This window comes from Caretta caretta, chromosome 8 (assembly GCF_965140235.1).
Source record: "Caretta caretta isolate rCarCar2 chromosome 8, rCarCar1.hap1, whole genome shotgun sequence".
In the NCBI taxonomy this organism is placed as follows: domain Eukaryota; kingdom Metazoa; phylum Chordata; order Testudines; family Cheloniidae; genus Caretta; species Caretta caretta.
In genome coordinates, this window is record NC_134213.1 from 97,844,007 (window position 1) to 97,860,782 (window position 16,776).

The 16,776-nt window shown below is 44.1% G+C and overlaps 1 protein-coding gene across 3 annotated transcripts in view; it reads right to left on the reverse strand.

The window, feature by feature from the left end:
- PODN (podocan) overlaps positions 1-16,776 on the reverse strand; it is a 43,529-nt gene that overhangs the window by 3,080 nt on the left and 23,673 nt on the right. For all 3 annotated transcript variants that reach the window (XM_048862127.2, XM_075131839.1, XM_048862128.2), the window contains exons 6-10: positions 16,447-16,603; positions 12,202-12,317; positions 8,448-9,105; positions 5,431-5,579; positions 6-199 (exon numbers count right to left, since the gene is read on the reverse strand). In XM_048862127.2, coding sequence (XP_048718084.1) covers positions 34-199; positions 5,431-5,579; positions 8,448-9,105; positions 12,202-12,317; positions 16,447-16,603 — 1,246 coding nt within the window. In that variant the 3' untranslated portion in view covers positions 6-33. The remainder of the gene's footprint in view (positions 1-5; positions 200-5,430; positions 5,580-8,447; positions 9,106-12,201; positions 12,318-16,446; positions 16,604-16,776) is intronic.

Genomic DNA, 16,776 nt, shown 5'->3' on the forward strand with positions numbered 1-16,776 from the left:
CCTACCACATGATGTGCTTGAGTATGTGCATAGTTATCTTGATTCTTCCTCTTCTTCTTCTTCCTCCTCCTCTTCTGAATTATCCCTGTTCTTTGAAGTATCACTGAATTCAAAGTTCCCTTCAATATCCAGCACCTGTAAATGCTTTAGGCTTTGGAATGTACTTTCCTTCACTGCTCCAACCGCTATCTTATTGTACCTTCAAAACAAAAGTGTGACCGCTGTGTTTAAAATAACTGTTCTCTGCAGTGTGCTACATTCTAATTTTGAACTTTGCCTTTACGTTACAATATATAATCTCTGTAGATGCAAAGTACAGTACACCTTCTACAAACACAGGAGTGTTTGGAGATAAGAAGGTAGCCTGGGTACAAACTTGCCATAACTTCAGCCTGGCACACAATACCACTCCGAGAAGTATTACACCAGCCTAAAAAAGCAGCATTGTTCAAAGTTCAAATGCTGATTGGCCTGACTCTAGGATGACACTTCTGAGAGCAGGGCCTTTTAAAGATGGACATTTTTAAAAAAGTCCCAGGTTCAACAGCCTGGATGCCAAAATGCAGAGGCCAAATCCTGAAGTCCATAAGTGGTTTTTACTCAGACAAAACTGAGACTTCTGGCTGAGGACTGAGTAAAACCAGAGGACTTGGCCCTTTTGGATGGGGAGAGGAAGAGATGGAAGGTAATGATCTGTGAGCAGCCAGGTGAGGCAGTTATTTATATACCCTGATTATTTTTAACTACCACAGTTGACAAAGGACTTTTACAGCAGGGAAATCCTGAAAATGTGAGTGATACACAGAGTAACTGCTCACTGGGATTCCAACTGATCTGGCTGTCAGAGAAACAATTGTTCCAGATTCCATCTATTACCCTGCCCCTAATTTCTACAGCTGTACACAGCAGAGAAAAATCACAGTATTGGAAAGTCTCCCCCATGTATTCTTCATCCCAGCACCCAGTACTTTCCCTCCCATAGGGAAATGGTACCAGCTGCATGTCCTAAGTTTCAAAGTATTGTGTGTTTGCAGTGATGTTGTAGTTGTGTTGGTCCCAGAATATGAGAGAGACAAGGTAGGTGAGATAATCTTTCTCAACCTTTTTAATTCCAGGGACCAGCTTGTTGCCTTCCTACACTGTGTGACGGAGATCTTAGGTACTGGCACCAGTCCACAGATTGGTTGTTGAGAAATGCTGCTGTAGGAGACTGCATAAAATGAAATGGGCAATTGAAGGTTAGAAGGCAGTGGGGTGTTTTACAGATAGTTGTAATGAGCCATAAAACCAGTGTCTCTGAGTCCATGGTTTTTCACATCTAGCAGAGTTATGAATTTAAGTTCCCAGGCTTGCTTTTGAAGATGGTGTGCAGAGGCAAGTTCCCCACAGACCAGGACCCACCAAATTGAAGTGGCACCAGACCCTGCCAGAACATCAGATAAAAAACCTGCAGACATATCTCGTCTGCTACAATGATCAAAATCCCACACAACCTTTCAAGAGTCATCAGTCTTACACACACCTATCACAACATGTGGTTGTGTGCATTATCCAGTGCATCAAATGCCCCAACATCAACTATATGGATGAAACCAGACAATCACTACACTCTCAAATGAACTCACACAGACAAAAATACCAGGTCACCCAGGGACCAACACTTTCCACAAAGCGAGCACTCCCTATCTGACCTCTCAGTATTCGTCCTCCAAAGGAAACCTGCACAACACCTTCCAAAGAGGAGCCTGGCAACTTACATTCATAACTCTGCTGGACACTGAAAACCGTGGCCTCGGAAACACTGGTTTTATGGCTCATTACAACAATTTGTAACACACAACACTGCCAAACCCTAAATTTCCCAGTTCATTTTAAGTGATCTCTTACAGGGTGAGTAAACCTTTGTGCTTAACAATCCATCCCAATTTGTATTTAGCTCAGACACTCTGGTTTCCTTCCCCAGATCTAAAGAAGAGCTCTATGAAGCTCGAAAGCTTGTACTTTCCACCAACAGAAATTGGTCCAATGTCTCTCTCAAAGTATAGTGTACTTGTCTATGAGACTCAAGGACACCTGTTGATAGTTTTAGATTTTATCCCCTTAAATATTGACTCAAAGGCTACCTGCAAAAACACAACAAAGTGCAACAATTGTTAATCTGTAAACAATGTGAACACACTAATATGTATTTTTTAAGGCTCATTCATGTCTATTGCATGGCCCATCACTCTTAAATGTGGTCACTGTTATATTCTCTTAAATATTCCCAGATGCACATGCTATTGTTTTACAATGGTATGATGACGCACGGCTTCTTGTTGACAAATATATCTTAGGTTGACAAGGCCTTTTACTGAATACTATAGCAAGACGTTTTTGCGTATTTGTTTTATATACACACATTTTTATATAAATTTGGTTTCTGATCTGCATCCAAGTTCTCACTAAATTCTCAGAAGTCTGAGCAGCTGGATTCACAGACAATAGGCTTTTAAATTATTGCATAGTAAGCAAATCAAATTATCCAGGAAGGAATGATTCAAATCTGTAGGTTACACAAAGCAGTTTAATTGCATATAAAGAAATAAGATCAGACCATATAAAGCTCACTATGCCATGCACATCCCAGGCTTTTGAACACATTACTGCAGGATAAAACATCAGATTAATCAAATATTCCATACTAACCAGGGGTTTTATAAATCCTGTCTGAGCAGTATTGCCAACATCAGTCTGTTAGAATAATAAAAATCCATACATTTACTGGACCAAAAACTGATTTCACCTGCACTGGTGTAAATCCTGAGTAACTCCATTTAAGTTAGTCACCACAGTTTGGATTTACGCTGAGCATAGATGAGATGAGGCTGTGGCCCATTACACCTACCAAGTATATAGTTAACAAACACTTCATCTGGTGGAGTTTCTAGTTCAATGCTATTTAATCTAAATTGCATCCTGGATAGACATCAGTATCTAAAGGATGGGAAAATATCAAGTCTCTGTCAGCGCTGTGGGAAACTGAGACCTCTTGGTTTGTAGGGCTTTTCATGCTCATGAGTTGTGAATTTGAACAGAGCTCAGGCAATACAATAAATTGTCCCAGGCTTGTATGAAACTTACTCATTGAAAAGTTGATAGAAGTGAGTGAACTTGGCCCAAGTTTGCGGTTTGCACTGAAAGCTGGTGAGTTTCACTTTTTGTTTTGAAAGTTTGACCCAGTTCTAGTCTCTGTCCTTAATTAACTTGAAATTCTGAATATAAGGCTATGAACTAGTTTGAAACTTTGGGTTTCTATCCCTATATTCCAGGTCACTCTTCTGCAGGCAAGTTCTGTTCAGTGCAGGACAATGGCAGTGGGAGGGGATATGGCTGTATGGCCCTGCCACTTGTGTGTGATCTGAACCATTTGTGCCACCTGAGATGTGTAAAGTGGCCATAGCACACTTGAGAATGTGGTTCTGCATGTTTCACACAAAGTGCATAAACGGCCATGTTGAAAAGATTTGCTGTAATATTGCTGATTGTTACCAATGGTAAGAGATCTCCTCTTCAGCAAACATGGCATGCTGGTTTTGAGGTTCCCCCCAACCTCTGTAGCAAGGATAATGACTGGAGCCAGGAGCTGAACAAATGTATGGTTTATGTATTTCCTCTGCACTGTAGATTCTTTAGATTCATAGAAGATATTAGAAATCGGAGAGACACGGTGCGTGTCTTTTACTGGACCATCTTCTGTTGGTGATAGGGTTGTCAGGTGCCCGGTTTTTGACCGGAAAGCCTGGTCGAAAAGGGGACTGTAAGCGGGCTCCTTGTTGGGCTGCAGCAGCTCTCATCCCAGCCCCAGAGCAGAGGGAGCCCAGCTGGAAGGAGATATGGGGGATGGAGATAATCCAGCAAGCGACAGGGGTGGGGCCTTGGGGGGAAGGGCAAAGCAGAGGGCGGGGCCTTGAGGGTCCGGTTACCAGCCATAAGAAAGGTAGGAACCCTAGTTGGTATGAGAGACAAACGTTCGAGCTACACAGAGCTCTTCCTCAGATCTGGGCTGAAGTAAGCTCTGTGTAAGCTTGAAAACTTGTCTCTCTCACCAACAGAAGTGGATCCCATAAAAGATAGTTCCTCACCCATCTTGTCTCTCTAATAATCTGGGACCAACACAGCTACACCACCATATATTAGAAATCAGATTCAGTTTTTTGGCACAGGATTGAAAATGCTCCTTCCCAAAAGATCTGCAGGGCACTTTCAAATGGTTATTGAAAATCAGTTATTATACAACATCAGGACTAGAATGATCAGTCTGCAGCACTACAGAGATCAATTGTCAAACTGTCAGCCATTTCCAAGTTGCCCCATGGTGGCCAGAGGTGCCTCTGCAAAAGCCTGCCTCAATTTCCCCTTCACTCAGGGCCCCTTTAAAAGTCCACATGGTCCAGATATTCAAAACGTTCCCCTTCTGGAGTCCAATTCATTAAGTGCTGCACAAAGTCATTCAAAATAGAACTCAAACCTACAAAGTCTTCATTCAAGTTTCAGCTGGGCCCAGCCCCTCCTCTCTGAGGGTCTGTCCTCTGTTTAAAGTTTATTTCTTTTACCCCAGTGCTAAACTGGTCACATAGTCCCTTCTCCCTGTGGGTCTCTGTCTTCCTGCTCTCCCAGCACCCCACACTTGGACATGGCCTTCTCCACAGACCTTCTCCACTCATGTTTTCCCATTGCTCACATAGGGCCCTGCAGGAGCCTTTGTAATCCCTGCAGTGTCTGCAGGAATCTGCCAGCCACCCACAGCTGTCTACCGCTTTATAAGGGCAAGATATCTCCCCTTAAGTTCAACTAGGCAGCAGGTAATCAGTCAAGGTGCACTGGATCCCACTTCCTCTAAGAGAGTCAGGCCAATCGCCGTATGACACCCATGATCATACAAGCATCATAATCACATCATGGGCTCACTCTTTCCCCACAAAACTACCAGTGCAAAGCTATAATCGTGCATGCCCCCAACCCACTAGCAAGCTTTTATTTGCTATACTATAGAAATTCAGGACTGAAAATCAGTGGCAAGGCTGACTGAGTTAAAATTAGACCTTCCAAACTTTTAGTTTCTGGCTATATCTGGGCACATGACAAGCATGTACACTGACATCCTACAGTCTCTCTAGTCTGTCTGCCTGACCCATTCTTATAAACACTGAAATTTAAAAGGATGCAACACTCAAAGCAGAGTGAGTGTATGAGGTGCACACACAACCCCTCATTGCATATAAACCTAGCTGCACCCTGGATTACTGTACCATCAAGTTGCCCATAGGAGAAACTAGGATTTTAAATGCCTCCCCTTCCTTACTCCCCACCCCCGAAGCAAGCAATCAGAAAAGAGGGGAAAAAAGCAGAACATCCTGTGTGCAGACTCAAAGTAGAAAATGCCCTTACCTGAGGAAAATTCCCTTTATGTTGGGTGTGGATTCAAAGGCATTCTCTGATACCATGGTGATTTTGTTGTTCTGGAGATACAGATATTCTAGGGATCCTGGCAGGTCCGATGGAATAGAGATCAGCTGATTGCCACCCATATCTAATAACTGAAAGGAAGAGTCATACAGCCAGGGGTTAACTGAAGAGATGAGTGTAGACATTAGCAGCACCAACCGTATTTCATTACTGGTGAACCAGATGGTGATGTGTGAATCTCAAAAGGATGGGTATTGATAACCCTCACTATGGGTAACCATCCAGAAGTTAGGTACATGTGCAAAACCTATCCCGGATTACTGGGTCTGAATATCTGAGTAGGAAGTCACCTGCAAACAGGCTCCCTTTTGTTTGTGTTCGTGTGTGTGAGAAAGAGAGACAGAGAAACTGAGCATTTTGAGAGGGAGAGAAACTGAGCATTTTCAACCCTGTAAAAAGGTTCAGTTTCAGTTGAAGATGGAGGGATTTTTATTGTTTCCAACCTTGTTTCATGTCAAGATCAATGTGGCCAGGAGGATTCTGGGCAGCCAAAGCAAGGGGTCCTGCCCTCCTGCAGTGCAATTTAATCTAGCAGTATCACATCAGAGATCATTCTGCTTTCTTTAAGGGCACCTACATTTCTCTATCCCTATCCTCATGCGTTAGTCCAGGCCTATTTGTAAATGAATGAAAAACAGACTGGGTTTCAATTATGCATAGAACTCCTTGGATGATATTCTCTCAAACACTTCATTGATTAAAGTTACTTTTCAAATGGCAAGAAATGTTTCTGATTCCGACCAATGTGTTAAATTAGCTAGGGCCTGATGCCACAGCTCTTACTCACATGTATAGTCTTACAGAAAGAAATGGGCCGAATATTTCTCCAACTCTCTATCTAAGATATAGTGGTGTAGCACCAATCGCCATAATATCTGGCCACTGCTCTGAGTTACGTTACTGCAAATCTGGAATTCCAGTGACTTCAGTACACTCATTTTGGATTCAGGCCCCAACCTTGCCAACGTTTATGCCAATGCTTAACTTTGTACATGCAGGTAGTTTCCTTGACTTCAGTGGGAATAGTCACATGTGCAAAGTGAAGCGTGTGGATAAGTATTTGCAGGATCGGGGCCTTACTCAGCTATAATATGTCAAACCTACGACAACAGGACTACTCATGTAAGAACTGCAGGGCCAACCCCTTAATGAAGTATAAATTACGGTATGCTGTAAGAGAAATAACTGAATAAGTAATAAAGCCACTCAAAAAATGCAATGTGCCAAATGCAACCTTAAGCAGTGACCTTAGTGGCTACTTGAAGAAAATAAAAAAGGGGGCCTGTTATAGTGATGTCATTTTTCTTGAACAGAGTTTACAATGTAGTAGGGTACAGCTGGACGCAAGGGGCTCTGCATTACTGTGGCTTGACAGTGGTGTGACTGGCATAAAACCAGCGTTATGTGGTAGTGAATCAGACCCCTAGATAACAGAAGCTTATGTCTTCTTAATAATCAAAGCTTCCAAGATCTTAAGAGCATTTGGTTTGGTTTGAAAACAGATGGGTTAGGATGGATAAATGTCTTTAGTACGACAATGAAACAATCCCGCCATCTGTAATCTTCATTGGTGACATCATCCTTCTAAACTCAATTCCAGCTTTGAAATACAAACATACAGTGAAAAGAAAAGGAGTACTTGTGGCACCTTAGAGACTAACCAATTTATTTGAGCATGAGCTTTCGTGAGCTACAGCTCACTTCATCAGATGTTCACATCTGATGAAGTGAGCTGTAGCTCACGAAAGCTCATGCTCAAATAAATTGGTTAGTCTCTAAGGTGCCACAAGTACTCCTTTTCTTTTTGCGAATACAGACTAACACGGCTGTTCCTCTGAAACCAAACATACAGTGAGTCACACTTTAGTTTACCTGCCTTCATTAAAAGCACCACGTTGACAAGAAAATTAAAAAGGTATGATAAAACCATGGGCCAGAGCCTCAGCTAGTATAAACTGGCATTGTTCCATTAATTTCAATGGATTTATGCCAATTTATACCACCTGAAATCTGATGCACCATTTTCTCCATAGACTTCAAGAGCAGAACTAACGTGAGATGAACGGCTGTACAAATCAAAATTCTTGGCATGTCGGAAGCCCTAATGCTGATAACCAGAATCACATATGCTCTGCATCTCTTATCCCTGCGGTGCTTTCAGATACAAAAGCTCCCTCCTTACAGTGCACTAATGTAGGTACAGTGGATGGTTGCCATAACAAGGGCAATACCTTTTAGTGCAGGGAATCGGCTCTTGCCTAAAAGGAAATGCAGACAAATCCTTCAGCTACTGACACAACTGCAAGATCATTTTGCATAGCACAAATGTGATTGTTCCTGCCTGCCTTATGTTTCTGTTCAACTTTCCCTGACAAGTAACCAAAGGACAGGCAGTTGATTGAATCCAGGCCTCCTAACTACTATCCAGGTGCCTTACCCAGCTGAGCTGCTAAATCCTACAGCTTGGCTTGTCTGACTGTAAGCTGCTATGGATGTTTTGTGCATTAAAAGCTTGTTTTGTTTATGTACTCCTTGCCTCCCAGTGTCCCTCCCTTCAGAACTCTACACAATAAAGCTGATTTAAAACCCTTGGGGGTGGGGAGCGGAATTTGTATGGCGGCATCTGGAGTTTTAGCTGCATGACTCATTAATATCCAGTTGAAAATATAACACAGCTTCAGAATCCAGGACCAAAGAAATTCTTATGTTTCCTCTGATAACAGTACAATGGCGGCTGTCTTTCTATTTAGGAGGACAACTCTGCCACAAGTCTTTTAAAATCAGATAATGGCCTCTTTCTACACTGTCTTGCACTTAATGTGCAGGCCTAGAAAATAAGGACCAATCTGAATCTACCATTAATGCTCCCTGAATTGGATCAAGCAAATAGGGAAGAGACATCCATATTATCAATATCATAGAGAAGGTGGTGTTTGTACCTGGAGACTGCTGAGTTCCCTCCATGCTCCCCTGTAAATGGAATTGACTTTCAGTTTATTGTTGCTCAGGTATAGCTCCTGCAGCTTTGTCATTCCTGCCAGGGCTCTTCTTGGAATGGTGCTTATGTCGTTCTCCTTCAGTTTCAGAATCTGCAAGTTCTTTGGAAAGCCAAAAGGCAGCGTGTGGAGGTTGTTCCCAGAAAGATCCAAGGACTTTAGCAGTCTCAGCTTGCGGAAGGCCTCCCGATGGATATGAGGACTTGTGATCTTATTGTAGCTCAAGTTTAGCTCCTCCAGTAAGTAAGTGGTAGCAAAGTCATTCCTGTTAATCTCAGAGATCTGGTTATGAAGGATCATAAGTGTCTTCACTCGCCGAGGTAGCCCACTGGGAATCCTTTCCAGCATATTGTTGTACAAGTGGACAGTGTGCAGCTTCTTCAGGCCCTGGAAGGCTTGCGGGTGGATCCCTCGGGCTTTTAACTTGTTGTTGTGAAGTAGAAGGTACTCAAGGTTTCTAATTTGGATCAAGACATCTCTGCCAATCGTCTTAATTGCATTCTTCTCCAGGTGAAGGAGGACGATGTTTCGAGGTAAGCCACTCGGGATTTGTGAAAGATTATTGCTGGACAAATCCAGATATTCAAGGCTGGATAGTTTCCTTGGAAAAGCAGAAAGAAAAAATTCTCCATTTATATACTCCCAAGTGAAACAATAATATGTTTCCCTGGGGGATTTACCCCCTTTTTAAAAGACTTTCTCCCCCCCATCATGGCCACCTTGCTACTTCCCTTTCTGTCCTTGATGTATCTCTGGTGGGGACAGGTTTCAGAGTAGCAGCCATATTAGTCTCTATTCGCAAAAAGAAAAGGAGTACTTGTGGTACCTTAGAGACTAACAAATTTATTTGAGCATGAGCTTTCGTGAGTTACAGCTCACTTCATGGATGCATAGTGGGGACAGCAGAACGTGTAGTTCCTTCACTGGCCACTAGGGGATATCCAGTGCAATCAAGCACCAGCTACACTTGCAGGAGAGCTGGCTAGATTCCATAAGCATCTGCCAGGGAGCTGAGATCTGCCTTTCAGCATGGTATTTCTCTCTATTAACACCACATGCAAAATACTACAGCCGAATGATAAGAGTTATTGCATGCCACCAGAAAGACAGGCAGAGATGCAGTGGAAAGACCATTAAAATTTAAAAGTTCTGCTGTCAGTTTAAAATGACTACATCACAATCAACTCTAACTCCTGTCTCTCATTTCAAATAAAAAGGTATTTTTCACACTAAAAAAACAAGTTTTGCCTTTGAGATGATGCTGAATTGTTCTCACCAAAGGGGGAAACATAAACTCAGAGGTCTATGCCAAGATTATGAACTTCTTGTGACCTCCTAGTATTATGGAAGTGATTCAAGGCCAGATCTGCTTTGTGTAAACTATTCAAACTAGATTCCAAGGACTCAGTTGTAGCTAAAGCAAATCTTCAGTCCAGTCTCTTAAACCAACTGGATGCAGGTAAGTGGTATTATTTCCCAGCTCTGTGTTTCAAGGCAGACATTTCTGGAACTGGATAGTTTCTCAAGTCAAACAGTATACTCAATTGATATAATCTGTATGGCAATGCATATCCCATTTTACATTGCCAAAAAGTCTTCAGGAAATATGGCTTTATGTTGTGCAACCTTCATTGACCACTGAGTGCAAAAGATCAAACCCCTTCCCCACTGCAAAAGGTGATCTGTGGCTTAGCCGGAGGGATTGAGCTATGCTCATCCAACCCTTATCAGAAATGTTACACAAAACATTATTCTGGAGATAAAAATAGCAAAACCACATATAAATTACTATGCAATTGTGAGGATGCTAAATGGTAATGGGAAGAATAAAGGGGTTGTTGCATTTTCCTTTCTTCATAATCTGACAGGTTTATAGAGTACATAGCAAGTTATGGGCAGGACATGTACTGTGAGTCAGATCCTCAGGTACAGCCAGTCAAGTACTCCACACAGCTGGGAAGGTAAAGGTAGTTTCCTGACACTCTGATCCCAAGAGCCTCAGTTTACCCATGGCACACTGTGGAGAAGCCAAAGGGCTATTTTAAATTGCACCAGCTTGTAAAAAACCCTTAGGGGCCATTTTGCTTTGGGGAAGTATCAAAGTACAGCATTCTCCAGCTTTCCTCCTACACTGGAGTAGCCCCATGCCAGGGTGATCCTTAACTGCACAATTAGGGCAGCTTTCAAGTCTGTTTTGCACTGTGAGAGCAGCACAAAAGAGAATCAGCAGAGCTGAAGATCTAGCCTTAATGTCCAGAAAACTGCACTTGGATCTGATCATGAGAAGTGCTGAGTGATCTCACTCCCTGTTGGTTTCAACAGGAATAGGAGCCCTAAACTTTTATTGACTTCAGCAGGACTCTAGGCCTCTCCCAGTAAGCACCTGGTACTTTGCATGATTGGGCCTGTAGCTACCAGGGGGCTAGGATCATTGGCGTCCTTTGTTTAAAGACACTGTATGATACCAGTTCAAACCATTGACCAATATGTTTGAATTTGGGTGACTGCACCTGAATCTAGGCCTTCTCATATAGACCCAGTAAATAAAATGGCACATTTTATAATAGAAATCTTGTACCTTCTTTCAGAGTAACAGCCGTGTTAGTCTGTATTCGCAAAAAGAAAAGGAGTACTTGTGGCACCTTACAGACTAACCAATTTATTTGAGCATAAGCTTTCGTGAGCTACAGCTCACTTCATCGGATGCATACTGTGGAAACTGCAGAAGACATTATTATATACACAGAGACCATGAAACAATACCTCCTCCCACCCCACTGTCCTGCTGGTAATAGCTTATCTAAAGTGATCAACAGGTGGGCCATTTCCAGCACAAATCCAGGTTTTCTCACCCTCCACCCCCCCACACAAATTCACTCTCCTGCTGGTGCTAGCCCATCCAAAGTGACAACTCTTTACATAATCAAGTCGGGCTATTTCCTGCATAGATCCAGGTTTTCTCACATCCCCCCCACCCCCATACACACACAAACTCACTCTCCTGCTGGTAATAGCTCATGTAAACTGACCACTCTCCAAGTTTAAATCCAAGTTAAACCAGAACATCGGGGGGGGGGGTAGGAAAAAACAAGAGGAAACAGGCTACCTTGCATAATGACTTAGCCACTCCCAGTCTCTATTTAAGCCTAAATTAATAGTATCCAATTTGCAAATGAATTCCAATTCAGCAGTTTACAATGTGTATGATAATCAAGATGGGCCATTTCCAGCACAAATCCAGGTTTTCTCACCTCCCCCTTCCAAAAACCACACACACAAACTCACTCTCCTGCTGGTAATAACTTATCCAAAGTGACCACTCTCCTTACAATGTGTATGAAAATCAAGGTGGGGAAATGAGTGAGTGAGGGGGGGGGGGCAGAGGGTGAGAAAACCTGGATTTGTGCTGGAAATGGCCCAACTTGATTATCATACACATTGTAAGGAGAGTGATCACTTTAGATAAGCTATTACCAGCAGGAGAGTGGGGTGGGAGGAGGTATTGTTTCATGGTCTCTGTGTATATAATGACTTCTGCAGTTTCCACAGTATGCATCCGATGAAGTGAGCTGTAGCTCATGAAAGCTTATGCTCAAATAAATTGGTTAGTCTCTAAGGTGCCACAAGTACTCCTTTTCTTTGTACCTTCTTGTACATGTAAAGAAAAAACAGCCAAATTTAAAGAGCAGAGTCTCACCAGAAGGTTTCATTGTCCATCCCTTCATTAGTCAAGTAGTTGTTCTGCAAATACAGCTCTCGAAGGCCCGCAAGTTCATTGAAGGCTCCTTTGGGAATCTTCTCTAGTTTGTTGTTCTATAGACACAGAAAGCACATTATTAGGCTGAGAATATCTGAGTCTTGAGAATAGTCAGGCACAACTCTGAGCAGCTAGCATCATAGGCCTCATGTCCATGGGCATAAGAAGCAATGAAAAATCAGAAGGACTAGCATATAGTATATTACATGGGGATGTTATTAGCCTGAGAGAGAAATATATCCAAACAGTAGGCCAGATCCTGCAGTCCTTTCTCACTCACTCTCTCCCCAAGAGTTCTGACTGAGGACAGAGTAAGAGAATTGCAGGATTTGGCCCATTAACAAGGCCCTACTTACCGTACAGGTTCCAATTTCCTCACCCAAGCAATCTATTCACCTATCAAACAATCCTGGTCAAAGAATCTAGACTCAGCAAACCAGATTCCACTATAAAGTGAACCAACTAATTCCACAATCCTAACAATATTCCTTATCTACCAAAAAGCACAGTTCCTAAGAGTTAGATTCCAGAAAGCTACCTTCTCCCCTTAATGTGGCTTCTGAGTGGCCAACAGGCAGCAAAAGATAAAGCTTTGCTGTTGCCCTGAGCCAACACTAAAAACGTTGCATTTGTTGGTGCATTCCATTTACAGGCAGGAATTAGAAGTGGGCCCCCACACTTTTAGAATATATAAGGCACTAATGTTGAATTTGGCAGACACAAAACAATTCAAGTATATGAAGAATGCACTGGACGCTGGGAGAGCTTCATATCTCATAGAACATCTCAATCAATGGGGCTACACCAGCGTCAAAGTGATCAGAGAGAGGAAAGAGACAACATGACTGTGTCACATCAAAACTAACCCTGTCTCTCCCCTTTCAACTCCCAGCGGCTGTTCCTCATTTATTGTTGCTCTCCCCTGGGCTGGTCAAAACAACAGGTAAATGTGTAGCTACCAGCAGACGATGCTTTTTCGAAACAAAGCGCATATTTCCCTCTTCGGTCCTCCTCTTTTCCCGCACAGGGCTCAAGACTGCCACTCTCACCGCTGACTTGAGGAAAGACAGTTCAAGTCCAGCACTGGGCAAACTTTGGGTCTTGATTGTGCACGAGGCTGAGTACCCGCACGTCCCATTAAAGTCAATGGGAGTAGAGAGCACTCAGCATCTTGCAGGAGGAGTCCAGCAATTCACAAGATCAAGCCTTTTGTTTTTACCTTTCTCCAAACTGGAGATCCTAGTTTCTAAAAAGTAATTGCATGAGAGTCAATGGTGAAACCTTCAAAGAAAAGGAAAGCAGGGCAGGCAACAAAGGATTTCATAGCTTAGTGAGATGATAATAAGTTAAGAGCCCTTTTCATCTCCCAGGGATTGTCACAACTAAGCACAGCTGGACCCAAAATTCTCCACCATCACAGCTCCTCCATGTTAGCTATGGTAAGAGCGCTAGTGCAAATGGACGACACGCGATTTTAATCACAGAATATCAGGGTTGGAAGGGACCTCAGGAGGTCATCTAGTCCAACCCCCTGCTCAAAGCAGGACCAACACCAACTAAATCATCCCAGCCAAGGCTTTGTCAAGCTGGGCCATAAAAACCTCTAAGGATGGAGATTCCACCACCTCCCTAGGTAACTCATTCCAGTGCTTCACCACCCTCCTAGTGAAATAGTGTTCCCAAATATCCAACCTAAACCTCCCCCACTGCAACTTGAGACCATTGCTTCTTGTTCTGTCATCTGCCACCACTGAGAACAGCCTAGCTCCATACTCTTTGGAACCCCCCTTCAGGTAATTGAAGGCTGCTATCAAATCCCCCCTCACTCATCTCTTCTGCAGACTATATAACCCCAGTTCCCTCAGCCTCTCCTCATAAGTCATGTGCCCCAGCCCCTAATCATTTTTGTTGCCCTCTGCTGGAATCTCTCCAATTTGTTCACATCCCTTCTGTAGTGGGGGGACCAAAACTGGATGCAATACTCCAGGTGTGGCCTCACCAGTGCCAAATAGAGGGGAATAATCACTTCCCTCGATCTGCTAGCAATGCTCCTACTAATACAGCCCAATATGCCATTGGCCTTCTTGGCAACCAAGGACACACTGCTGACTCATATCCAGCTTCTTGTACACTGTAATCCCCACGTCCTAGAATCATAGAATATCAGGGTTGGAAGGGACCTCAGGAGGTCATCTGGTCCAACCCCCTGCTCAAAGCAGGGCCAATCCCCAATTTTTGCCCCAAATCCCTAAATGGCCCCCTCAAGGATTGAACTCAGAACCCTGGGTTTAGCAGGCCAATGCTCAAACCACTGAGCTATCCCTCCCCCCAATGGAGGTTTGCCACTCCAGGCCAATGGAGGCTGCAGGAAGGGTGGCCAGCATATCCTTCAGCCCGTGCCACTTTCCGCAGCCCCCATTGGCCTGGAGTGGTGAACCGCGACCAGTGGGAACCACAATCGGCCAAACCTGCGGACGCGGCAGGTAAACAAACTGGCCTGGCCCACCAGGGGCTTTCCCTGAACAAGCGAAGGTCCTAATTTGAGAACCACTGGTCTAGGTCACTCTGGACACTATCCCTACCCTCCATCATATCTACCTCTCCCCCCAGCTTACTGTCATCTGCGAACTTGCTGAGAGTGCAATTAATCCTATCATCCAGATCATTAATAAAGATGTTGAATAAAACCGGCCCCAGGACCGACCCCTAGGGCACTCCACTTGATACTTGCTGCCAACTAGACATCAAGCCGTTGATCACTACCCATTGAGCCCAACAATCTAGGCAGCTTTCTGTCCACCTTATAGTCCATTAATCCAATCCATACTTTTTTAGCTTGCTGGCAAGAATGCTGTAGGAGACCATATCAAAAGGTCTACTAACATCCACCACTTTCTCCATATCCATAGATCCAATTATCTCATCATAGAACCAATCAGGTTGGTCAGGCATGACTTGCCCTTGATGAATCCGTCTTGACTGTTCCTGATCACCTTCCTCTCCTCCAAGTGCTTCAAAAGGGATTCCTTGAGGACCTGCCCCATGATTTTGCCGGGGACTGAAGTGAACAGGGCCGTCCCTTCCCATACACAAAGTATGCAGCTGCGTAGGGCACCACTTATCCAAATTTCCTGGTGCCCTGCGCAGCTGTGTGCTGCTCCAGCCCCTGCCCCGCCTCTTCTCCATGGCCCCCACCCCTGCTCCACCCCAGCCCTGCCTCTTCTCACCCCTGCTCTGCCCCAGCCCCTCCATTCCACTCCTCCCCCAAAGCCCCCGCCCTGCTCCACCCCTTCCTGCCCCCACTCCCCTGAGGACTGCAGCAGGGCCAGGCCTACACTCACCGGGGGTGGTTCCCCCCGCCCCTCAAGCCAGCCCCCGCGCCCCCCTCAGAGGCCTGGGGCCCCACACGTTCCCCCCCTTCCCCCGGGGAGCTGCGTAGGTCCCCAGAATAGCTAGGGACGGCCCTGGAAGGGAGGCTGACTGGTCTGTAGTTCAAGATTAGATGACACAGAGATAATACCAGAGCCCAGCTAAACTACAACTTCCACCAATGCCTCTGCCAGGGTTAGCTGCAGCCATGGAAAATTACTGGTCCAAATATTCCAGTTGCCAGTTCAGTAGATACCAAAAGTCATTGCTACTTGAAGGTGATACAGCCTATGTGAAATAGTCTGGTGAGCAAAGACAGTACCTTCCTAGTGAATAAGCAACTATATCAGGAAAAACACCACCATAAATTGCAGGCTCAGCAAAGAGGACAAAGACCAAATGGCCTTAGAAACTTATCTGCCCTCTCATCTCATCCCTTATCTGCCCTCTGTGTGATTCCAACACCACGTGAGGACAACATGACAAAATGTGCACTCTCTTTGTCCAAGGACTGCCTGATGTTTGGCTACACTTAGGACTGAGACATGCAAGGCTGCCAGCCAGCCACCAGCAATACATTCCTTTGGAAATAGAAAAAACGGAATTTTGATCTAGACAAACAGCTCGTTGCTCTCACTACTCATGCCAGTACACATGTATGTACAGGGGAGATTGGCTACTCGCTGGCGTGCTTTTCATTCAGCCCAAACCTAGCAGTCGCTATCTAACAATGGGCCTGCCTCTGCAGTTTAAATCTCAGGCACACACAGAACTGCATCCCAGATGTAAGAGAATACACAAAGTTGGTTCCATTACCTTTAAGTGTAGTTTATATAGTGCTGAAGGCAGGTTCTTTGGAACATACTTCAGGAAATTGCTGGACATGATCAATATCTCCACGTTATTAGAGCCATTGAACATATCATCAGGTAACCCAGCATCTGAAAGTTTATTGTTGTGAAGATACACAGATCTACCAGAAAGAAAGAAAGAGACTGAATTAGGCAGTATGGTTTGCTTTCCTCTCTTACCCAATGCAGCCTTCTGAAATCTACACCTCAGTCTATCGTCTTCCTTTTCTTAAGGTACATATGTTCATTTTTTTAATGTATCACTTATTCTGCCAAGTATAAAAACAGATGTGCC